The 25,940-nt window shown below is 44.7% G+C and overlaps 1 protein-coding gene and 1 pseudogene across 1 annotated transcript in view; both read left to right on the top strand.

Annotated features, from left to right (window-relative positions):
- Positions 1-5,056: 5,056 nt before the first annotated feature.
- Positions 5,057-25,940, top strand: part of LOC142446259 (organic anion transporter 7-like) — a 38,263-nt gene continuing 17,379 nt past the window's right edge. The window contains exons 1-5 of the mRNA XM_075548030.1: positions 5,057-5,458; positions 8,673-8,776; positions 18,546-18,700; positions 18,803-18,971; positions 24,609-24,732. Of these exons, the coding sequence (XP_075404145.1) occupies positions 5,057-5,458; positions 8,673-8,776; positions 18,546-18,700; positions 18,803-18,971; positions 24,609-24,732 (954 nt within the window). The remainder of the gene's footprint in view (positions 5,459-8,672; positions 8,777-18,545; positions 18,701-18,802; positions 18,972-24,608; positions 24,733-25,940) is intronic.
- LOC142444265 (large ribosomal subunit protein uL16-like) lies at positions 17,426-18,365 on the top strand (annotated as a pseudogene).

Raw genomic sequence — 25,940 nt, 5'->3', positions numbered from 1 at the left:
TCCCTCGTAGTTTCCTTCACCTCTTCTACATCGTCAAATCACGTCCTTCTTTATTCACGGAAACAAAAAGAAGTTGCACGAAGTGAGGTCAGGTGAGCTAGGTGTGGAGCAAGAGAGGCATGCTGTTTAAATTTTTTTTTTTTTTGCCCCAAAGTGGAGCACTGAGGTGGCTGCACGAACAGGTGCATTGTCATGGTGGCAAAACCAGCCCCCCCCACCGTCTGCCACAAATCGGGCCTTTTTGTTGCACACTGTTATGAAATCTTTTCGGAACCTCTAAATAGAAAGCTTGACTAACAGTCTGACCTGGTGGAACAAACTCCAAGTACACCAACCCCATTCACATAAAAAAAGACAACAACCAAACGAGCATCATTTTGATCTTTGATTTTTACATGACTCGCTTTTTTTGTGGGGGAGGTGATGATTGTATCTTCCACTGGCTTGATTGATGCTTAGTTCCAAGGTCATAAGAACAGCACCATGTCTTGTCACCAGTAATGACCTTGGAAAAAAAGTCTGGGCTCTTCGGAGCTGTTCTTGCAAAGCATGGCATGTTTCCAGCCAAGGCTCTCTTTCCTGGTCAGTGAGAACCCGAAGCACAAATTGCGCAGTGGCCCTTCTCCTTCCCAAATCTTCCATGAAATTTTGTTTAACTGAGCTCCAAGACAGTCCAGATAGCTTCCCTATCTCTTCAACGCTCCGTCGTCGTCAGTCTGTGAGACCAAGTGCATGAATTTTGTTGACATTTTTGTCCGTTTGGAAAGTTGATGGATGTCCAGAACGAGGTATGTCATCAATCAACATTCACCTTTTTTCAAACGAGAAAACCACTCATACGCTTGAGTTTTTCCCATAGCGTTGTCCTGGTAAGCTGTGTTCAACATCACAAGTTCTGGGGCATTTTTCCTGAGCACAGAACAAGATTTCACAGCCACAAGCTGTTCTCTTAAATCACCATCACAAGAAAAGTTTCAAGTGAAACTGCTTTTTTTTAAAAAAACATTTTATTAGGGGTTCATACAACTCTTATCACAGTTCATACATATACATACATCAATTGTATAAAGCACATCTGTACATTCTTTGCCCTAATCATTTTCTTTTTTTTCTTCCCTCTTTTCTTCTTTTACATTTCACTAGGGGCTCACACAACTCCCACCACACTCCATACATATACATACAAATATTCACTTTGACCAGAGAGAACCTTCCCAGGTGATGCCACTGGGTGCACTAACTCAGAGCAAGTTGGTCGATGCTTGCCAGGGGTGGAGTACGAGTGTGTGTGTGGGGGAATGCATACTATGAAAGCTCCACCCCCTTGTATGTGACTGGCTGATTCAAAATGATCAATATCAGTCCATTTCAGCCTAGTGGTTTTCCTTCAAGCATTCCAAATCATTTGTGACCACTTCTAATTTTCCTAGATTTATTCTTCATACATTCCACAGTCCAATTGCTAATGGAGGTTTGTAACTGTTTCTTCTTATGTTGAGCCCAGCAGGAAACGAGGGTCCCCAAAGTGTCACTGTGTCCACCTCATTAACGCTGACTGTAACTTAGGGAGGCAGCTCGAACTCACGAGGCTCATTTTCCAGCACCGCATAAGACAATATTCTGGTACTATACAAGATGTTTCCTAAGGTCACTTTTTCCCCGAGGTAGTTCATGAAGCTCTTCTTCCTGTAGCTGTCTGAGTTTGGAAGCTCCTACGAAACTTGCATTTGAAATACCTTCAATTTGCATCTTGGAATCTAGCAACATGCAAGCCAACACATTATGACAAACCAACAGGTGAGTGGCGGCCATCATCAGTAACCCCAACTCTCTGCCCTCCCAGGCATCCCCACTCCCCTCTGCTCCTGGTAACCACCAATAGATGCCATTGTTGTTAAGTGCCGTCCAGCGGTGATGCTCTGTACAACAGAATGAAACACTGCCTGGTCCTGCACCATCCTCACAATTGTTCTTACGTTTGAGCCCATTGTTGCAGCCACTGTGTCCGTCCATCTTGCTGACAGCCTTCCTCTTTCTTGCCGCTCCTCTACGGAGCCAAGCATGATGTCCTTCTCCAGGGCCTACTCTCCTGGCAACCTGTCCAAAGTATATGAGATGAAGTCTGGTCATTCATTTTTTTCCCCCAGTTTTTATTTATTTTTAAATCCTTTTATTGTGGGCTCATACAATTCTTAGCACATCCATCCATTGTGTCAAGCACATGTGTACATTTGCTGCCATCATCCTTTTCAAAACATTTTCTTTCTACTTGAGCTGTTGGTAGCAATTTCTCATTTTTCCCCTCCCTCCCTCATGAACCCTTGAAAAATTATAGATTATTATTATTTTTTTTCATGTCTTACACTGGCCAATGTCTCCCTTTACCCACTTTTCTGTTGTCCATCCCCCAGGGAGGGGGTTATATGTAAATCATTGTGATCGGTTTCCCCTTTCTCCCCCACCTTCCCCTTCCCCTCCTGGTATTGCTACTCTCATTATTGGTCGTGAGGGGTTTATCTGCCCTGGATTTCCTGTGTTTCCAGCTCTTATCTGCACCCGTGTACATGCTCTGGTCTAGCCGGATATGTAAGCTAGAATTGGGGTCATGATAGTGGTGAGGAGGAATCATTAAAGAACTAGAGGAAAGTTGTGTGTTTCATTGGTGTTGTACTGCACCCTGACTGGCTCATTTCCTCCCCATGACCCTTCTGAAAGGGGACATTCAGTTGCCTAAAAATGGTCTTTGGGTCTCCACTCCACACTCCCCCTCATTCACAATGATATGATTTTTTTGTTCTGGGTCTTTGATGCCTGATACCTGATCCTCTTGACACCTCATGATCACCCAGGCTGGTGTGCTTCTTCCATGTGGGCTTTGTTGCTTTTCAGCTAGATGATTGCTTGTTTACCTTCAAGACTTTAAGACCCCAGATGCTATATCTTTTGATAGCCGGGCACCATCAGCTTTCTTCACCACATTTGTTTATGCACCCGCTTTGTCTTCAGCGATTGTGTTGGGACGATGAGCATTATGGAACGGCAGGTTAATAGAACAAAGTGTTCTTGCATTGAGGGAGTACTTGACTAGAGGGAAGACTGGCCATTCTTGCTTCTAAGGAGCACTCTGGTTGTACTTCAAAGACAGGTTTGTTGGTTCTCTCGTTGGCTCCATGATACTTACAATGTATTTTTTTGCCTGCACCATAATTCAAAATGCATCTTTTCTTATGTGGCCTTTCTTAAGTTCAGTGTCCAGCTGTCACATGAACATGAGGCAATTGAAAACATAGCTTGGGTCAGGCATACATTAGTCCTCAAAGTAGCATCCTTGCTTTTCAACACTTTAAAGAGGTCTTATGCAGAAGACCTAGTGCAATGTGTTGTTTGAGCTCTTGATTGCGGCTTCCATGAGCATTATTTCTGGATCCAAGCAAGATGAAATCCAACATCAATCTTTTCTTCGTTTATCATGACATTACGTATTGGTTCAGTTGTGAGAACTTGGGTTTTCTATACACTGAGTTGCAATCCATACTGAAGGCTGCAATCTTGATCCTCATCAGCAAGTGCTAATGAAAGTCTCCCTCACTTTCAGTAACAAGGTTGTGTGTGCTACATATCACAGGATGTTAGTAAGCCGTCCTCCAATCCTGATGCCTCCTTCTTCCTCATAGAATCCAGCTTGTTTGATGGTTTGCTCCACATGCAGATTGTATAGGTATGGTGGGAGGATCCCACTCTGACTGAATAGGTATGGTGAGAAGATGCCACCGTGACACACACCTTTCCTGATTTTTAAACCATGTAATGTACCCCTGGCCTATTTGCACAACCCTCTCTTGATCCGTGTACAAGTTCCACATGATGTAGACTAAGAAACAAATAAACTTTAGTCTCTCTCTATTTTTCTTTCCTTGTCTTTCTATTTCAGTTAGGGCATACACTATTTGTCTTTTTATGATTGCCTTATTTCATATGGTATCATTTCTTCCAGCTCCACCTTTGTTGTAGCTCATATCAAGACTTCACCTAGGCGGGAGTGGGGAGGGAGGGGGGAAAACAAGCAACCGATATTAATGGCTCAAGTAGAAGGCAAATGTTTTGAGAATGATGATGGCAACAAATGTACATATGTTCTTGACACAATGGATGTATGTATGGATTGTGATAAGAATTGTACCAGCCCCCAATAAAATGATTAAAAAAAAAAGACTTCACCTAGCTTACTGACTAAAGAGTATTCCATTGTGTGTGTGAAACATATTTCATTTATCCGCTCATCTGTCAGTAGACATTTAGGTTGTTCCCAACTCTTTGACTGTCATCACCATTCTTCAGTGAACACGATGTATAGTTTCTTGAAGTTGTCTTCCCCGTGAGACTTTCTAATTTTATTTTTTTAACGTTTTCCCTACTTAGTTAGTGGAAGTTTATGTTATGGTCGCTCAGCAAGTCTTTGGAATAGTTTCTCCCTCTCTCTCATGAGACCCTGACCTTAGACCCAGTGCTTTTCACGGAACATTGCACCCAGCTTTATTTTAACTCAAGATGATTTACATTAACTTTTCCAAGTAGAATAAAGTCCAACCAAGTGAATGATCTGACACATTTTCTCCCCCATTGAAAAATCTTGACATAATTCCTGTTTGAATTTCACAATTTTCCTTCTGGGAAGTGACTCGAGTCTGTTGGAGAAGAAAACGCACAATCTAGTTAGAGAGAACTGGGGTGTTTATTGTTGACTACTGGCAAGCTACTGAGAATGGAGACATACACAGAGCAGATGGATCTCTAAGCAGGCTTATTTGTTAAGCCATGTAAATAGTTTTGGTAAAGAATGATTTCTGTAGCTCTTCCGGAAAAGTTCTGGCTTTTTTATTAGCCCGGGGCTGGGGAAACTGACAACACAGCATTGTAGAAGTGTCTTGAGAGGGGAGTTTGACGAGAAAGTGGGATAGGATCCACACTGGTTTCGTGCAAAACAACATTGGTCAGTGTTTGAAAATATTTCCGTCAAGTTGTGGTGCCTCCCCTTGGGGATTAACTCTTGGGCTTGATGGCCTTTCAGGAACTCTTGGACAAAGCCGGAGGGCAGGGGAGATTCCAACTTCTTCAAATGGCTTTCCTTTTAACTTCCATTGCTGTCGTGAACATCCACACTCTGCTGGAGAACTTCACTGCGGCCATTCCTGGCCATCGCTGCTGGGTTCACGTTCTCGACAATGGTACTGTCTCTGTGAACGGCAGTGAGGCCCTGAACTCAGACGATCTTCTTCGAATCTCCATCCCTTTGGACTCGCACCTGAGGCCAGAGAGGTGCCGTCGTTTCCTCCACCCCCAGTGGCAGCTCCTTCAGCCGAATGAGACTTTCCCCAACGTGAGTGAGCCCGACACGGAGCCCTGTGTGGATGGCTGGGTGTATGACCGCAGCATCTTCTCGTCCACCATCGTGAATGAGGTGAGACACTCCATGCACGTGTTTGAATGTATGATCATGTTCTCTTTGGAAAGCACAGGGAAAAATGCCTGCATTCCCAGGCCACTGACTATCTCTAGCTGCTCCCACATAGACCCATGATCCAGACCCATGTCATGTGAAGTCATAAGTGACATGTTAATGCACAGTAGGTAGTCCTCCGCAGACCTTTGGCTTCCAGAAAGGCTTCTTGGAGGGTGTTTTATCTAAGTGGAGATCCAGAGGATGTGTGCTAGCTAATGAAGTATGGTGTTTAGACAGTGCAAACAGGAAATAGAGGAATATATGCAGACAGACTAGACTGTTGGGAGCTTGTGGACCTAGAGAGCCCAGTGCCATTTTCAAGCAGCTGAGAAAAGGTCAGTGTTTGTTGAGTGTAAGCTGCTGGGTTGGGAGGATGGAAAAGGATGTGGGTGAGCAGCCTCCAGTAAGCAGAGCATTTTGAAGATCATGTAAAGCGGTTTGAATCAGGGAATGCTAAGGAATTTTAATTTCTCAGCTGCTCCTCTGTGCTGCCTTGTTCTCTCTCTTTTAAAAATTCATTTTATTGGGGACCCTTATAACATTCCATACATCAATTGGATCAAGCATATTTGTACATATGTTGCCATCATCATTTCCAAAGCATTTTCTACTCGAGTCCTTGATATAAGCTTCTCTTCCCCCCTCTCCCCCCCTTCCACACTTGTGAATTCTTGATCAATGATATATTTTTATTATTATTTCATATCTTACACTGTCCGCTGTCTCCCTTCACCCATCTTTCTCTTATTCATCCCCTTCGGGGTGAGGGACTATATATCCAACCTTGTGATGGGGTCCCTCTTTCTCACCCCCCCTCGCTGACCATCTCCCTCCCCTCATGATATTGCTACTCCCACTATTGTTCCTGAGGGGTTTATCTGTCCTGAGTTCCATGTGTTGAGAGCTCTTTTCTGTACCAATGTGTGTTCTCCAGTCTAGCCAGATTTGTAAGGCAGAATTGGGTCATGGTAGTCGGGGAGGCAGGGTGGGGGTGAGGGTGGGGAAGGAAGCATTCAGGAACTAGAGGAATGATGAGCGTTTCGTCTGAGCTATATTGCACCTTGGTTGAATCATCGCTTCCTTATACCCCTTCTGTGGGGCATATCCAGTGGTCTACAGATGGACTTTGGGTCTCCACTCCAAACCCCCTCATTTGCATTGATATAGTTGTTTGTTTTGGATCTTTTGATACCTGATAACCTGATCCCATTGACACCTCATGATCAGCCTGGCTGGTGTGCTTCTTCTATGTGGGCTTATTTGCTTCCTTACTGGATGGCTGCTTCTTTTTTTTTTTAAACCTTTTTATTAGGGGCTCATACAACTCTTATCACAATCCATTCATATGCATGCATTACATACATCAATTGTATAAAGCACATCTGTACATTCTTTGCCCTAATCATTTTCTTTTTAAAATTTTTTTTACATTTTATTAGGGGCTCATACAACTCTGATCACAATCCACACATATACATACATCAATTGTATAAAGCACATCCGTACATTCTTTGCCCTAATCACTCTCAAAGCATTTGCTCTCCACTTAGGCCCTCTGCATCAGGTCCTCTTCCCCCCCTCCCTCCCTGCTCCCCCCTCCCTCATGAGCCCTTGATAATTTATAGATTGTTATTTTGTCATATCTTGCCCTATCCGGAGTCTCCCTTCCCCCTCTTCTCTGCTGTCCATCTTCCAGGGAGGAGGTCACATGTGGATCCTTTTAATCAGTTCCCCCTTTCCAACCCACTCACCCTCCACTCTCCCAGCCTCGCCCCTCACACCCCTGGTCCTGAAGGTATTGTCCACCCTAGATTCCCTGTGCCTCCAGCTCCCATATGCACCAGTGTACAATCTCTGCCCTATCCAGTCCTACAAGGTAGAATTCGGATCATGGTAGTTGGGGGGAGGAAGCATCCAGGATCTGGGGGAAAGCTATGTTCTACATTGGTACTACATCACACCCTGACTGACCCATCTCCTCTCCTAAACCCCTCTATGAGGGGATCTCCAGTGGCCAACACTTGGGCCCTGGGTTTCCACTCTGCACTTCCCCCTTCATTCACTATGGTATATATATATATATATATACACACACACACACACACACATATATACATATATACATACACACAGATATATATTCTTTTTTTTTTTTTTGCATGATGCCTTATACCTGATCCCTTTGGCACCTCGTGATCGCACCGGCTGGTGTGCTTCTTCCATGTGGGCTTTATTGCTTCTGAGCTAGATGGCCGCTTGTTCACCTTCAAGCCTTTAAGATCCCAGACACTATCTCTTTCGATAGCCGGGCACCATCAGCTTTCTTCACCACATTTGCTTATGCACCCGTTTGTCTTCGGCGCTCGTATCATGGAGGTGTGCAGCCAATGATATGATTTTTTGTTCTTTGATGCCTGATCCCTTTGGGACCACTCGATCACACAGGCTGGTGTGTTCTTCCATATGGGCTTTGTTGCTTCTGAGCTAGATGGCCGCTTGTTTATCTTCAAGATGGCTGCTTCTTTAACTTCAAACCTTTAAGACTACAGATGCTATATCTTTTGAAAGTTGGATACCATCCGCTCTCTTCACCACAGGTTATTAGGACAAAGTGTTCTTGTGTTAAGGGAGGCCTTGAGTAGAGGTCCAAAGTCCACCTGCTATCTTAATACTTAGCATAAAAAATATGTGCATTGGTCTCTGTCCCTTTTATTATAAATTAATATGTTTACATAGATACAGGCCTATAACTGTACCTCTATACGTAGATTTTGCCTCCTATTTCTTTCTTCTCTTTCCTCTCACCTTCCTCCTATCCCACTCTCATGCTCACCCTCCATTTGGCTCTCAGTAGTTCCTCTCAGATACATTGCACTTGATTAAACCCCACCAGCATTATATACCCTCCTCGACATCAATTTTAGATATCTTGTTGTTCCCTTATTCCTGAGTTTGTTGGCTCCCCACTCCCCCTCCCCATCCCTTCTCTCCCATATTCCCCTGCCCCCCACCCGGATCCACCGGTCCCATTGTTTTCTCCTCGGGATTGTTCATCCTGCCTATCTTATATAGATACACATAGGACAAAACAAAAACAAACAAACCAAAACAAGAAATAAAAAAAGATAGTTTCAGGTCTGTCTGCTGATCCTTATGCTGTGTTCTCTTTCAGTGGGACTTGGTATGTGGATCTCAGATTCTAAAATCAGTGGCTCAGTTCATTTTCATGATCGGAGGACTGATAGGAAGCCTGATATATGGCCGTCTCTCAGATAGGTGAGTGTCAACTTTTTGTTTTCTCTCTCCCTAAGTTTGCTCATCACCTCATGTGTTTAGTGCATCGCTGAAGACGATTTTGCTGTGCTTGGTCCTGTCCTTCCTCACAGGAATGTCTCCGTGTTCAGTGTAAGGGGAAGGGTAGATCAGAGAACTGAAGAGTGTGGTTCGTGTCTCATTCCCAGTTGGAGGCGCCATATGCAAGGAGGGAAGGAACGTATGAGCTTTAGGGATGACTTTCTGAGAAGCTTTTATGATGCAGCAGTTAGGTTAGAAATACAAACGAGCGCCTTAAGCCTTAGCCACACGCTGAACTTTCTGAGCCTGTGAAGCAGGAGCTAAGTAGGTGGACGTCACAGCGAATGGCCATCACTTCCTACTTGCAGAGTAGCTGCACACGTGAAATGGGCTGAGACCCTGATGGCATTAGTTGGGTCATAGATAGCACGAGGGTAATGGCATGCACTATAAATATTCATTTATTGGTGACAAAGTAGACAATTTTACAAGCAAATGAGGTAATCATGGAACCAAGTCTTCATTTATAAGAAGCTCGGGATGCTTAGGTTTGCGCCGAACTGAAGGTCCCACAGTTTGAATCGGCAAGTAAATGAATCATTTCTTTTATAAGGTGCAGCACAAAGCTGGTCCTATGAGGGAGAGGGTTAAAGATGTCCCAAACGTCCAACTTCTCCACACATTTATCCTCCTCTGTCATCTCTAACACCAACCGCTTCCTCTCCCACGCTACTCGGCCCCCCATCTTTGAGTTTAGTAATTTGCTGCAACATGACACAGAACCCCCAGACGGTAGGTAGAGTTTGGTGGCTTATTAGGGAAGGGATAGGTACAATTTGGGATCAGGATAAACTTGGAAGTGACAGGACCAAGGCCAGGGACAGTCTCTGATCAGGGCAGCTTGTGCTCACCTTCTGCCACCAGGCCCTCTACTGGGCCTTGGGCATTTAGCCCTGTGGGTTGGAAAGCTGCACCCCCGCCGTCTTGTGCTGGCCTCCGGGTTCCTGCCATCTTGTACTGTTATCGCCCTGGCTGCCGTCACCATCCGTTGCTCTATTTAGCGCTACAGTTTTATCTCCTCTGTATTCTCTTCATAAAACTTAGGCTGGGACGCTGATGATACATTTCAAGTCTTTCCCCTCTTCCACCACCTGGAGATCATGAACTAGCCAATCCCCTGTATGTGTTTCATGTACCTTATTTGCATAGTCCCACCCACTTATTTTGTGGGAGTTCCAAGGCCATGTATGGCTAGAAAGGTCATCTGATGTAAGTCTTTGTGGCTTAGCAGGCAGCCACACTCAAGTCTTTATCTTTAGTGATGGAATTGGGGGAAACTGAGACACCTATGAACACTCGGGACCCTGGTGGAGCCGTGGGCTATGCATTGATCTGCCAACTGGCAGAGGAGCCTGTCTACGCCTGTAAAGATCTGAAGCCTTGGAAACCTGAAAGGGAAGATCTACCGTGTCTTGAGAACATGAACATCTCGTGACCCAATGCCTCAGAAAGGCTGCGGCCATGGCGTCTTTGGAGCTTACGGCAGTGACGTAGAACGTGGGGTCTTGGATCCTGTTGCTGTTTTCACCAGTCCTCAAACCCTGGACTCTGCGCTCATTCAAATTACACAGTAGTTTAAATGGACAAGTGGAGAGCTGGAGAGAGGAGTTTTGATTTAGTATTAACTGCGGGCAGGAGTTGGAAAACAAGAGTGGACATTTCGGCAAAGTTTGGCAGGGCCTTGTATGCCAAGTTAAGGACTTTGAATTTCTTTCAGAAGTCTAAGGGGAACCACTGATGTTTTTTTTGGTGCAGGGCAGGGAAATGGTCACATTGACATTTTGAAAAATTGAAGCTCAAGTATTCATAACACCCCCACACTGAAACTATCGTTCACTGGTAAGATGAACTTGTGGTGTAAACATGTAATAGACAATTCAACAATTTGAGCATTGATCTCAATTATATCAATGAAGTCTGTCATTATTGTACCAGGAGCCCTGGTAGCATTGTGGGTAGGCGTTGGGCTGCTAACCATAAGGTTGGCAGTTCAAAGCCAGCAGCTGCTCCATGGGAGAAAGATGAGGTTGTCTACACCCATAGAGATTTACAGTATCAAGCTGTAGCATTTCGTGTCCTTCGTTCTATATGCTTTTTAAACTTTAGTAGGAGTTTTATTATTCTGAAAAGTTTCACAAAAATATGCAAGTCAGGAAGTACGGAAGACTGAAGAAGAACCTCTGAGTTTGAATTATGGAGCTGGAGAAGAATATTGAAGGTACCATGGAATGCTAAGAGCACCAACAAATCTGTCTTGGAAGAAGTGCAGCCAGGATGCTCCTTAGAGGCAAGGACGGCCAGACTTCATCTCATGTACTTTGGACATGTTGACAGGAGAGACCAGTCCTTGGAGAAGGACATCCTGTTTGGTAAAGTAGAGGGGCAGCCAAAAAGAGGAAAGCCCTTGACAAGACGGACTGACACAATGTCAGCAACAATGGGCTCGAACCCAGGAACAATGGTGAAGATGGTGCAGGAGCGGGCAGTGTTTCCTTCTGTTGTCCATTGGGTTGCTATGAGTTGGCACCTAACAACAACAACAACAACAACAACGGATGTAGGTGGATTGGATTAGAAGAGGTTTGGAGAATGGTGTGAGAAAGGGAAATTAGATCAATAAGTCAGCGTTAATTGGGCTTGTTTGAGTGGAAAGCACCTTGCCAACAAGGACAGTCTATTCAGAGAGTGGCAAGGGCTCACTCCGTATCCGGATGACACAGTTGTAAAGGCAGTTAGCGGATTCCCAGCTAGGGACGTTACAGTGATTACAATGCAGTATCATCTTAATCGAGCAGAAGGTTTTATAAGGTGGAGGGCTGGGCAATGAGCTTCTGTGGTTTTCGTTTTTTGGGGAAAACTTCCTAGAGGATTCCCCCACAAACGTCTGAAGGTCTCTGAGGAGTAGTTAGTTACCTTTGCCTCAGTTCTTGGGGGAAAGCTAGTTTGGAAACCTCCTAAGTTGACTGCTATCTCAAAGGATTTGTTCCTTCCACCCATGGTGTGTGATGGAGGTGGTGGTGGGGTGCCGGAGTCCAGCTCATGGAGGGGTGAAGTGGCTGCCTGAAGGAGGGGTGGAGTCAGTGAACACAGATGAGACAGACACGAGAGATGTTCTGGTGGACGTAATCTCTGCTGAGTTCTTCCAACCAGCTTTATTTATACATTTACAGACCACTATATAAAAAACAATGCCTTATGATTAACTCTACAGTCATCCTTATTGTTGCCACTAAAACCTGATAAAAGACCATTAAAAGGTCTGCACTTTTTTCCTGTCACTTTCTGTCCTCTTCCTGGCTCTTTCTTCCTGCACGGTGTGCTTTATAGGTCACATGCTATTCTTGATTGAGGTGTTTCAGAAAATTTGGTTAGACTCATATTCTACTCACTGCCCTAATTTTTGCTCACAATGTTTCTTTCCTGGTTGACGAACTTAACACAATGAAACTGCCTCATGTGCTACTTCAAAGCCTACCTTATTCTAAAAATATCTACAAGCAGTTAAATGCTTCTCAAATATTTTCCTTTATAAGCTCTCTTATGGTAACTGTTCCATAGTCTACCTATGTCTCTTTTGTTTTTTATACTCCTGAGGCACCATGGGGCCAAACCGTCTGATTCTTTGTCAAAGACTTAGGGTTTCCTCTTTAACTTTTTTTTTAATGTTAACCATTCGCTCTCCTTCTATGTAAGCCCCTGTGCAAGGTAAAGGGGCATCAGTTGGGGGAGGCAGTCTATAAGGTCCTCTATATTGGGGAGGCCACTACCTAATCTGAATGAAACCCAGGGTTTTTGGTGGGATTTGTTTTCTCCTCTGACCTCAACTTTTGGGTTTCTTCCTCACTCAATTCCCACATATCCTCCTAAGAATTCCCAAAGACGCCTCACTGTCTAAGCCTCTCCAATGCCCGAGTTAAGGAAAGCCCTGTCATATTGAAGCAAGTTTTAGATCTGGTTTCATTCGTACTTCTCAAGACTGCCCTCACATCCGCTCCAGGTGCGGTAAACATGACAATGCACAACATTCTCAAGAATGGATTTAACAACAGCGAATAATTGAGGGATGTTGGAAACCCTCCCTGGGAAGCTCTGCTCTGCAGAAGCTCCTTCCACCAGGCTGGAGCTATGCTAGACAGCATGGTTGGGATGGCTCCCAACAGTGGGGAGCTGGTCTCTGCTAGCAGGGAATGTTATCTTTGTATCTCGAGACCTGAGTTTACTGACATCTCATGCATGGCCGAAGACTGGCTGCACCCTGGTGAGGGAGGCCCCATTCTGGAACAGAGGAGGTTTCACGGCTGAACCAGAGGCTTGGGGTATCTTCCAATCTTGGGAAAGAGACAGGAGCGAAGCATGTCTCTTGGGACACAGATGGCCTCCCAGACCCAGTAAAAGAGCTGCCACAGACTGTGCTGCCGGTTAACAGCTGGGTGAGCTGTCTGAGTGAGCTGTGCCTGAGAGAACTAAGCAGAAGAGAGCTGAGCATGGGGACACTGAGCCCATTAGCAAGTTACTGCAGCGAGGCTGACAACAGAGAGGCTGATGGCAAAGCGGCCCACGGTGGCCCAAAGGCAAAACTGCAGGGATGGAATGCGTATTAATGGTTGCCAGAGGATGAGGAGGGAGGAGGGGTTGATGATGAAGATGCTGCTCAGAGGATTTGTTAGGGCGATGGGCTGGCTTGTTCTGGATGTACTGTGGTGCAGACACAGGACTGGATGTCTTCTCAAAAGCCACAGGGCAGTGCATTGCAGAGTGGATTTTAATGTGTACACATTTACTCAACAAAGAAGCCAGGATGTCCGGGGAGTCCTGACAGGGTTGTGGTTGTTGTTCATAGAGAACGGATGGACCGCAGCAAGCAAGCATGCAGCTCCTCCCAGTCCTGCGCTGTCCTCACTGCTGTTCCTGTACTGGAGCCCATAGTTGCAGCCACTGCGTCCATCATCTCGCTGAGGGCCTCCCTCTTCTTCAACACCTCTCTGCTTTACCAAGCATGGTGTCCTTCTCCAGGGACAGGTCTCCTCCCTTGACAACAGGTCCAGAGAATGCACGTCGAAGTCTCACCACCCTTGCCTCTAGGGAGCACTCTGGTTGTACTTCTTCCAAGACAGACTTGTTTGGCTGCAATATTCTTCACCAGCACATCGATTCTTCTTCAGGCGTCCTTATTCAATATCCAGCTTTCACACGTATAGGAGGCCTTTGAACATGCCATGGCTTGAGTCAGGCCCACCTCAGTCTTCAAAATAACATCCTTGCTTTATAATACTCTTAAAGGGTCTTGTGCTGTAGATTTACCCGATGCAATGCGTCTTTTGATCTCTTGCCTGTTGCTTCCATGAGCATTGATTGTGGATCCAAGGAAGACAAAATCCTTGACAGCTTCAATCTTTTCTCCATTTATTATGATGTTGCCTATTGATCCAGTTGTGAGGATTTTGGTTTTCTTTACATTAATTGTAATCAGTGGTGTTATTCAAATAAGTTATCAACTGACTCACTGCCCTAATGACCATTTTAAGTTTAAAAAACAATATATCAAAAGGTGCTTTCTTATTTCATACAGTTAATAGCTAAATAAGAAAAAAGGATACACAAACTAATTATGTTTTTAGAAAGAGTTTTAATATTAAATAATACTGGGGGAAAAGCAATAAAACAGTTAAACTATTTCCACATTGCTTCTTGATTGGTGTCCTCACTTGCAATATTCTTTGCTTTCATCCGAGCATCATCAATTGTATGATTCATCATCATTTTTCTGCAGGAGGAGGATCCCATTTATTTAGAGGGAGGCCAATTAAACAATAGTCATTGTGTTTTTTACATTAGACACAGTTAGGCAACTTCTCTGCAAATACGAGGGGATACTGCAAAACTGGAATTTCAAAATTATGTATTAAAATTTTTTTTGTACAAGACTAACTTATCACTTTCAAAGTACCCTCCATATCACTTAATACATCTGTCAAATCTGCGATTCCTTTGTTGGAAACATTTTTTCAAACTCATCTGTTTGGATGGCTCACAGCAGCTCCCTCCTGTTTCCCTCACCTCTTCTATGTTGTCAGATCGCTGTCCTTTCATGTCCCTCTTCATTTGCGGAAACAAAAAGAAGTTGCACGGAGTGAGGTCAGATGAGTCAGGTGCCTGGGGCAAGAGATGCGTGCTGTTTTTTGGTCAAAACTGGCGCACTGAAATGGCTCAGCTAGCAGGCACATTGTCGTGGTGGCAAAACCACTCCCCTGAATGCCACAAATCAGACCTTTCTTTGTCACACTGTTACATCATCTTTTCAGAACCTCTAAATAGAAAGCTTGATTAACAGTCTGACCTGGTGGAACAAGCTCCAAATGCACTAGCAGTCGACATGTTCATCCATTCAGGAAGTTGACGGACATCCAAGATTTGTCATCAATCGGCATTTCACCTTCTTTGAAATGAGAAAATCAATTGTACACTTGAATTTTTCCGATAGCTCTGTCCTTGTAAGCTGTGTTCAACCTCTCAATAGTTTCTGGGGCATTTTTCCTGAGTAGGAACCAAAATTTCACAGCTTCATGCTGTTCTCTTAAATTGGCCATCACAAAAATCAAGATTGTAGCAAAACTGCTTTTATGAAAAATTCCCTGTGACCAGAGAGAACCTTCAGAGGTGACACCGCTGGGTGCGCTCGCTCACAGCGAGTTGCTCTGTGCTCGCCCAGCAGGAGAAATGTGCACTACATTACAATTCCGGTTTTTTGGGGGTACCCCCTGGTATTTGCTCATCTTTGACAATCCCCCTTTCCGCTTCTGCTGAACTTAAAGCAATTACTCTGACAATATTTTTAGCTCTTCGAATGCTTTCAGGAATTGCACAATTCACTCATCATATTCTGCGGGAACGTGGGGCGTAACACAAAGCTGAAAGGAATGATGGTGTGTCACCCTCTAATTGGTTGGCATTTTTCTCTCTTGATCTTATATGTTTGTCTACTGAAGTAATGTATGCAAGGCAATAAGCATGTAGTAGTTCATCAAAAGTATAATGAGTTATGAAATGAGTAGATAAATATTACAAGCATAGTTCTATTTATTTTTTAGACTTATGGATGGAATGGACATTAACACGGGTCCTTAGAACATACAGTTGCACAGGTGAATGTTAAAAAAGAACAAGGATGTAAAATCATGATTTCTACATTGGGTGGCTCTCCAGCCACTCTCCTTAGAGAGAAATTGGATTATAAGTGTCATTTTAACAACCAGTTCACTGAGCTCAACAAAAAAAAATTAGGTCTTGGTTCTGCTGGACCAGTTTGAACTGGTTTAATCCAACGGCTGCCTATCTCGCATTGTTTTGAATGGGAATCGACTCAAGGATTGTAGTGGGCAAACGGGGCATGCTTTTTTCTGGTCTGCCCAAATGACTGGTTGGGCCACAATGTGCCCTGTGATTGGTCTGTTTTATGCACCTTGCAGAAGCTGGAGACTCTGTTGTGTAAATCCCGTTGCTGTAGTCCTGTTGTCATCGACTCAGAGTGACTTTATGGGACAGAGTCAAAATGCCCCATCGGGGCTCCCAGGCTGTAAATCTTTGTGGGAGCAAATGAGCACATCTTTCTCCTACAGAGAAGCTGGTGGGTTTGAACTGCTGGTGGTCTGGTTTGCTGTAGAGTGCTTAACCACTGTGCCACCAGGATTCTTTTTCATGCAAGTAGGGTGTGCAAAGCTATCACCAAGGATTAAGGCACCTTTCGGGGACTGACGGATGGTGTCTGGTTGGAAGAGCCATGCCTTTGAGCTGACTCCTGGTGACTTCATATGTGCAGAGCAGAATTGCTCCGCAGGGTTTCCAGGAGCAGAGTGCCAGGCCTGTGTTTCTAAACATCTCACGGTGGACTCGGGTGGTCTACTAGCTGGTGGTCAAGCACTTAAGTGTTTGTAGCAGCCAGGAGCCATCATCAACCATTCTCACTGACATCGAGTCAATGCTGACTCATAGTGACCCTGGGGAGCAGGGTAGAACTGCCCCTGTGGGTTTCTGAGACTTAACGATTTCAGGGAGTCCAACGCCTCGTCTTTCTCTCACGGAGTGGCTGGTGGTTTTGAACTGCTGATATTCTAGTTAGAAGACCAACGCATCACGGCTATACCGCCAGGGTTCCAATAAGGAAAAGCAAATCCAAACCCTAACATACCCACTAAGATGACATTGGTGAATTGAAACCAAACCAAGCACAGTGGGTGCTGACCAGGAAGTGGAGGAATTCGAACCCCCCTTCCTTGATGGTGGGAGTGTAAAATTGGTAGCGTCTGGTGGAAAACACTTTGATGGTTCCTCAGAGAGTTAGACATCGGATGGATGAGCGTAAGATCCAACAATTCCTGTATATACTCAAGTAGTTGGAGTCAGGAACACAAACAGATATGTGCACGTCACCGATCACTGTGGTAGACTTCAAAATAACCAAAAGAGGTGTAAACAACATGAGTGTCTTATCGAGAGTGGGCAGTAAACAAAATGCGGTACACGCATACACAACAGAGTACTACTGAATCATAAATAGATATGAAGTCCTGATACATGGCGCAGCACCGAGGGGCCTTGAAAACACGACGCTACGTGAGATAAGTCCATCGCGAAAGTAAAATAATACCACTTAGATGAAATATGTTGAGTACGCAAGTGAATACAGACCCAGGTTTATTCACGGTTAGCAGAGGGAGGACGGAGAGCGAGTGTGGGGGTGAGTGCTTAGGGAGCACCGCTACGGGTGTTGGAAACGGATAGCAGCGAGAGTTGCATAACACGATGATCCTAAGTAACACAACTGAGCTGTGCCCGTAAAAATGTTGAAATGACAAACGTTTTATGTGTGTGTGCCAGCTCATTTCCTTTATCAGGCCACTTAAGTCCAGGTGTCATCATGGACCACCACCCTGCCCAGCGTTACTGATATCGTAAGAACACGCCCAAGTCCCACTTCGGCTGAGGTGTCCCTGATGCCAAGATGTGCGTCTCTGACCTGGGTTGGACAAGGCAGAGGTGGATGAATCCCCGAGGCGTGGCCACATGGTGCCTGGGGAATACCAGCAGCTCTCCTTGGAAGCCTTGGAGGCTGCGCACTTCTGTGGCAACAAGTGCACGGTGAAACGTTGTGGCAAAGACGGTCTCCACCCCTTCCACGTCATCCGCATCAACAAGACAGGCTGCATATTGGGAAGCGAGGTGCATTTGGAAGACTCCAACGCACAGTGGCTGGGGTCCACATCGACCAGGTCATCATGTCCATCTGCATCAAGCTTCAAAACAAGGAGCACGTGATGGAGGCCTTATGCAGGGACAAGTTCAAGTTCTCTGGGTGCCAGAAGATCCACATTTCCAAGAAGTGGGGCTCCATCTACAAAGTTTAATGCAGATGAGTTTGAGGACATGGTGGCTGAGACACGTCTCATCCCAGTTGGCTGTGGAGTTAACCCCCAACCGTGGCCCCGTGGACAAGTGGCGAGCCCTGCACTCATGATGGCCTCGGTAGCCTGTGCCCTTCCTGACCTGCGCCCACCGATAAATTGAACTTCCTGCCTCCAAAAGACAAAACAAAATATAACAATTCACTTTATATTTCTAGGTATAATACTTCATTGAAGCATCACTGCAGATGAGTTCTCTCCAAGACAACAGAACCTGGCTTCTTCCTTCATAGGTTTGGACGGAGGTTGGTGCTCCGATGGTGTTTCCTCCAGCTGGCTATGGTTGGGACCGGTGTGGCCTTTGCTCCCTCCTTCTTCATGTACTGCTCACTGCGCTTCCTGACGGGCTTTTCCTCCATGGGGGTGCTGGTCAACTGCAGCTTGCTCAGTAAGTCAACCCTTGAGACCTTCCGCCTTCTCTCTGAGCCCAAAGGGATGATGACATTTCACCTTTGTCTGAAAGTAATACCATGCTGGAGTTTTCTCTCAGTTTCAGAATGGACCGTGACTGAGTCCAAAGCCATGGTGACAACGCTGGGAAACTGTGCCTCCAGCGTTGGACATATCATCCTGGGAGGCCTGTCCTACTCAGTTCAAGAGTGGCGCACATTCCAGTTGGTGGTGTCTGTCCCCCTCTTTGTCTTCTTTCTGGCCTCCAGGTAGGAGAAGCTGGCTCCCTTTTTAAATGGCTTTATATATGTATATAGAAACCAAACAAACAACAAAAAGACCCCCAATATACCAACAAACCCAGGGACAAGGGGATAATAAGAGACCTCAAATCAATTGCAAGGAGGGTGTAGAATGCCTGATGGGGTTTGATCAAGTGCAATGTAGCCGAGAGAAAGTACTGAGAGTTGAATGAAGGTTGAACCTGACAGTGGGACAGGAGGAAAAGACATTTATAGAGGTATAAATATAGGCATACATATATGTAAATACATTAATATATAACAATAGGGATATAGGTCTATGTACATATATTTAAATGTTAAGTATTATGGTAGCAGATGGACATTGGGTCTCTACTCAAGTACTCTCTCAATGATCCAATAACCTGGCATGCTGTGGTGCTCACCTTCCTGGCACAATTGCTGAAGTCAAAATGGGTGCATAAGCAAATGTGGTGAAGAAAGCTGATGGTGCCTGGCTATTAAAAGATGTATTGTCTGCGGTCTCAAAGGATTGAAAGTAAACAAGCTGACAACCAGCAGGGAAGCAACAAAGCCCAGATGGAAGAATCACACCAACCTTTGTGATTATGAGGTGTCAACAGGATAAGGTATCAGGCATCAAAAGACCTAAAACAACAAATATGTCAATGCAAATAATGGAGGTTGGAGTAGAAACCCAAAGCCCATCTGTAGATAATTGGACATTCACTCACAGAAGGGTCACAAGAAAGGAATGAGACAGACAGGGTGCAGCACAGCACCGACAGAACACACAACATTCCTCTAGTTCTTTAACGCTCCTCCCACCCTCACCAGCATGACGCCAGATCTACCTTACAAATCTGGCTAGACCGGAGCATGTACACTGGTACAGATAAGAGCTCTCGACACATGGAATCCAGGACAGATAAACACCGCAGGAACAATAATGGGAGTATCCATACCAGAAGGGTAGGGGAAGGTGGAGGGAGAAAGGGGAGAAGCAGGAAACCAACTACAATGACCGACATATAATTCCACCCCCTCTCCAGGGAGATGAACAACAGTAACAAGGGTGGGGTGAAGGGAGAGAGCGGGCAGTGTAAGATATGAGAATAATGATAATTTATAGCTTATCAGGGGTCCATGAGGGTGGGAGGATTTGGGGGGGGGGGGAGGAAAAAAACCGAGGAGCTGATACCAAGGGCTCAAGTAGAAAGACAGTGTTTTGAGAATGATGATGGCAACATACATACACACGTGCTTGACACAATGGATGTATGTGTGGATTGTGATAAGAGCCGTAAGAGCCCCAATAAAATGATTTAAAAAAACATACTAAAAATAAACCTTACTGATTAAAAAAAAACCCCAACATGAATCTTTATTTTTATAAAAGACATAAAACAATAAACATGTATATCTATCTCATTCAATCGTTTTCACTTGCATAGTTTAACAGCATTGATTGTGCCTCCCATGCTCTGTAACCATTACCAGTAGGGAGAAGCTGATTCTGAAGTTTCATCCCCAAGGTCCCCTGTCGTGAGAATAGATGTAGAACTTGGTTCACATGGATTTTATTTGATTCCTTCCTGGACTTAAACGCACGGTCCCATCTGTGCTCCCTGTGTCGTTTTAAACGGAGATGCAGGAGTAGCAATGATCCGGGCCATTGGGGCTGTGCTACATCATGGAAGTAAAATTCCCCGTGAAGCTCTTTTTATGACAGAAAAGAACGTAAAACCACATCAAGAGGTAGGGCCTCTGCTAACTTTGTCTATAAAGAGCCACTCAGTAAGTGTTGTGGGTGTCGTGGGCCACGTGGTATCAACTCTGCCATCCCAGCACAAAAACAGCTCTAGACAGTTCACAAAGGAACCATCAGGCTGTTTTCCAACGGAGCTTATCTGTACCCTGACCTCAATAATTTATGGAGCAATTGGAGGCCCCTGAAGTCCAGACTTAACTAGCTTCCTGGAAATCCTGTTTTGTTTTGTTTTGGAAATCCTGTTTTTAAGACACACCCCAGTTAAACTCCAAAGACTTTTTTTCTCCCCTCCATGATTTTGGGCTTTTGTTGGGGAAGCTAACAAGTTACAAAATATTTAGGATATGATTCTTAAAAAAAAAACAGTTTAATTGAAATGTAATTCATATATCAATGGATTAAACATATTAAAAAGATTTGTTCAATCATCGCCACAGTCAGTTTTAGAACATTTTCTTATTTCTTGAACTCATTATTATTAGCTCCTCATTTCCTTCCAACCTCTCCTAGCACAACCCCACGAGACTATTAATCCAGTTACTGTCTCTGTAGGAATTCCTGAATTTCCTATAAAGAAAAACGTACAAAACGTAACCAAACCCAACAACAATAACAAAATAAAACTTAGAAAAACCTTAATGGAAAAGAAAGCAGGAAATAAGGAAAACCAGAACATACTTAACACGTGTCAAAAGGGAGAGTGAGTGATACGGTGTAAAATTTGAATCTACCTACATTGGCATTGCTCCGCGTTCCTACGCGTCTGCCTGGTAGCAAGGCCATGCACATCCCTGGTCAATGATCAGAGGGGACTCACCAGAGGCCTAATCTACACGGAGACTCGGCCTTTCACTGTCATCCACAGATTTCTGGAATGTGGATGCTCAGAATTTAAGCTCTGGTACTGTTCCCTCCTTCGGATTTGGATCTTGTTATTTACAATCCTTGGATCACACAGACTGATGTGCTTCTTCCATGTGAACTTAGCTGACACCTCACTAGATGGCTTCTTGCTTTGAGATAAGCCTTTCAGACCCCAGACACTATTTTTCCCCCCTGATAGCTGGGCACCAGTTGATGTCTTCACCGTACTTGTTCCAGCACTCGTCCCTTCAGTGATCTCTTCATGAGGGGAAGTGTTGAGGAGAGCCATGCCATAAGAGCGAATTGTTCTGAGATTAGGGGTCTACTTAGGTGGGTTACATCAATGGTTTACATCCACCCCTGGTCCACGCAAGAGGCATCATTATCAATCATTATCATTTTATTGGGGCACCTTATGAAGCATCTCCTGGGGCCTATAGTGCTTCTACTGAGAGTATCATTCATGTAGTCAAGGATATAGAATTTAAAATACTGTCAAGGAAAGGAAAGCATCCACATCTAGGACAGCATTTTAGACTAAAATACACGTACTGTTGACTTGTACAGATTAGCAACGCTAGTGACGGTACACTTTGTAAACAATGAGGGTTGGAGATAGGGCAAAACTTTTAACAATGCTCGTTCATCAGGGCAGAGCTACGCCTGCTGGATTAAGACACACCAAGCCTGATCTTTATTTATTTATTTTTTAGTATTGCAATATATTTTTAAATTTTAACATAAATACAATTTACAAATATAATATATTAAATTGTGTACAGTATTATTTTATTCTTTGGCATATTTCTAATTTGAGTGATTTTTTTAGTAGATTGCTGTTGTTGTTTAAAAGGTCATGAAATTTTTCTTTCTTTTTTTATTAATCATTTTATTAGGGGCTCATACAACTCTTATCACAATCCATACATACATCAATTATGTAAAGCACATTTGTACATTCATTTCCCTCATCATTCTCAAAACATTTGCTCTCCACTTAAGCCCTTGGTATCAGGTCCTCATTTTCCTCCTCCCTCTCCGCTTCCCCCTCCCTCATGAACCCTTGATAATTTATAAATTATTATTTTGTCATATCTTGCCCTGTCTGATATCTCCCTTCACCCACTCTTCTGTTGTCTGTCCCCCAGGGAGGAAGTCACATGTAGATTCTTGTAATCGGTTCCCTCTTTCCAACCCACTCTCGCTCTACCCTCCCAGTATCACCACTCACACCACTGGTCCTGAAGGGACCATCCACCCTGGATTCCCTGTGTTTCCAGTTCGTATCTGTACCAGTGTACATCCTCTGGTCTAGCCAGACTTTCAAGGTAGAATTCAGATCATGATAGTAGGGGTGGAGTGGGGTGGGGAGGAAGCAATTAGGAACTAGAGGAAAATTGTATTTTTCATTGTTGCTACATCACACCTTGACTGGCTCATCTCCTCCTCTAGACCCCTCTGCAAGTGGATCTCCAGTGGCCTACAAATGGGCTTTGGGTCTCCACTCTGCACTTCCCCTCTCATTCACTATGGTAAGATTTTTTTGTTCTGATGCCTTATACCTGATCCCTTCAACACCTCATGATCGCACAGGCTGGTGTGCTTCTTCTATGTGGGCTTTGTTGCTTCTGAGCTAGATGGCCGCTTGCTTACCTTCAAGTCTTTAGGACCCCAGATGCTATACCTTTTGATAGCTGGGCACCATCAGCTTTCTTCACCACATTTGCTTATGCCCCCATTTGTCTTCAGCGATCATATCATGGAGGTGTGCACCCAATGATATGATTTTTTGTTCTTTGATGCCTGATAACTGATCCCTTCGGAACCACGTGATCACACAGGCTGGTGTGTTCTTCCATGTGGGTTTTGTTGTTTCTGAACTAGATGGCCGCTTGTTTATCTTCAGCTTTCTTCACCACATTTGCTTATTCACCCCTCTTTGTCTTCAGCGATTGTGTCAGGAAGGTGAGCATCCTAGAATGCCAATTTAATAGACAAAGTATTCTTGCATTGAAGGAGTACTTGAGTGGAGGCCCAATGTCCTTACCTTAATACTAAATGTATAAATATAGGCACACAGATCTATTTCCCCATCCTCATATATAAATATATTTGCATATGTACCAGCTCTTTCCTCTATTTCCCTTGACTTTCCTCCTGTCCCACTATCATGCTCAGTCCCTACCTGTGTTTCAGCAATTCCTCTTGGTTTGATCATGCCCTACTGGGCCTGCCACACCCACCTCACCACCAATTTGGATCACTTGTTGTTCCCTTGTCACTGGATTTGTTAACACCACTTCCTTTCCCTCACCTCTCCTTATCCTACGTCTCTCTGGAACTGTTGGTCCCGTTGTTTTCTCCTACAGATTGTTCATCCAGTCTATCTTATTTAGACACACCGGTGGAGATAATAACATGCACCAAAACAAGACAGAGCAAAACCAAGCAACAATATGCAACAAAACAACAACAACAAACCACTGACAAAGAACAAAACAAAACACAACAAGAAAGAAAAGCTTGTAGTTAGTTCAAGAATCATGTATTGGCCTTTAGGAGTGTTTTCCAGTCCAGTCTGTTGGGGCATCACGGCCTGGCCCCAAAGTCCACCTTCAGCATTCCCTGGGGGCCTTGTCGCTCCATTCCCTTGCTGTTCTGCTGCACTCCCCCAGTGCTTTGCCTCAGTGTGGCGGGATCAGATCAGGCACAATTCCCACACGGTGTCTCCGGTTCTGTCCCCCGCAGGGCCATGGGTCAGTGAGGGGCGTCATGTTTCATAGTTGGGCTGGCCATGTGGTCCTGTCTGTGGACTAAGCATGATCTTTAACAACTGTTTTTTACACGAAAAGTACCATTCTCACATTTTCTATAGCTGATTTTGGGTCACGAGAGCACTGAGTCCAGCGGTAAGTAACAGACAGAAAAGGATGCGTGTCTCGGATCACAGATTCTGAGGCTAATACACAAGGATTATTTGTCTATACTTCTGTTTCTCCTCTGACCAGGTGGCTGGTAGAGTCTGCCCGGTGGCTGATTGTCAACAACAAACCAGATGGGGGCATAAAGGAGCTTAGAAAAGTAGCATGCGTGAATGGAATAAAGAATGCTGGAGACATTCTCACCGTGGAGGTGAGAGGGAAAGCAAGCTCATCAGTGGACGTAGGGAAGACACAGTCTTTGTTGTTGCCATGGAGTCAGTTTGGACTCATGGGGACTCTAGGTCTGTCAGAACAGAACATTGCCTGCCTGGTCCTGTATCCTACTTCCACTGGTGGACATGTTTGAGCCCATTGTTGTGAACCCTGTGCCAACCCATCCTGTTGACCCAACACTTTACCGGGTATGACATCCTTCTCCAGGGAGTGGCCCCTGCTGATGACATGCCCGCCGTGTGTGAGAAAACGTCTCCCCGTCCTTGCTTCTAAAGAGAATTCTTGTTGCTCATCTTCCACAACAGATCGGCTTGTTCTTCTGGCAGCCCTTGGGATGGTCAACGCTCTTCACCAATACCCTACTTCAAAGGCATCGTATTCTTCCTCGGTCCTGTTTCTTCGTTGTCAAGCGTTGGCATGCCTACGAGGCAACTGAAAATAGCATCGCTTGGGCCAGGGGCACCTTAGTCCTTCAAGTGGCTAATTGACTTTTTAACACTTAAAAGAAGTCTTTTGTATCCAATTTGTCTGACGCAACACAGCGTTTGATTTCTTGAGCGGCACTTCCATGGATGATGATTGTGGAGCCCCGTCCACTGACATCCTTGACAATTTTAATAAGTGTGGTGAAAGAGGACAGCCCTGGCACACGCCTTTCCTGATTGCGAACCTTCAGTAGCCTCTTTCTTGTTGTGCAAGTGACTGCCTTTTGGTGTGTGTACTAGTTCTGCGAGAACACAATGAAGTGTTCTTGTGTTAGTCTAGGTAGACTAGAGAAACAAATCCATGGAGACACTCATATGGATATAAGGAAGAGGTTTATATACAAGAGCAATTGAACATTAAGAAAGCATCCCAACTCAGACCAGTCCAAGTCCATAAGTCCGATACTGGCCCACATGTCTGATACCAATCTATAAAGTCTTCTTCAGACTCACGAAACACATGCAATGGAGCCAAATGTAGGATGATCACAAGCCAGTGGGTAGTAAGTCTTTGGATCCAGTGGAATTGTAAGCATCTCAGTGCTGGCAGGGGTCTCTCGGTGGCTTCTCTGGCTTCTGAGGTCTGGTTGCGTCCATGTGGCTTGTCTTCTGCCATGTCTCCCAGGGAGTAGCAGAGAGAGAGAGAGAAGTGTCTCCCATCTCCAAGGAGGAAGTACCAGATTTCCCAGAATTCTCAGGA

The sequence above is a fragment of the Tenrec ecaudatus genome, chromosome 4, assembly GCF_050624435.1.
Source record: "Tenrec ecaudatus isolate mTenEca1 chromosome 4, mTenEca1.hap1, whole genome shotgun sequence".
Classification (NCBI taxonomy): Eukaryota; Metazoa; Chordata; class Mammalia; order Afrosoricida; family Tenrecidae; genus Tenrec; species Tenrec ecaudatus.
This window is presented reverse-complemented; position numbering and strand designations above follow the sequence as displayed.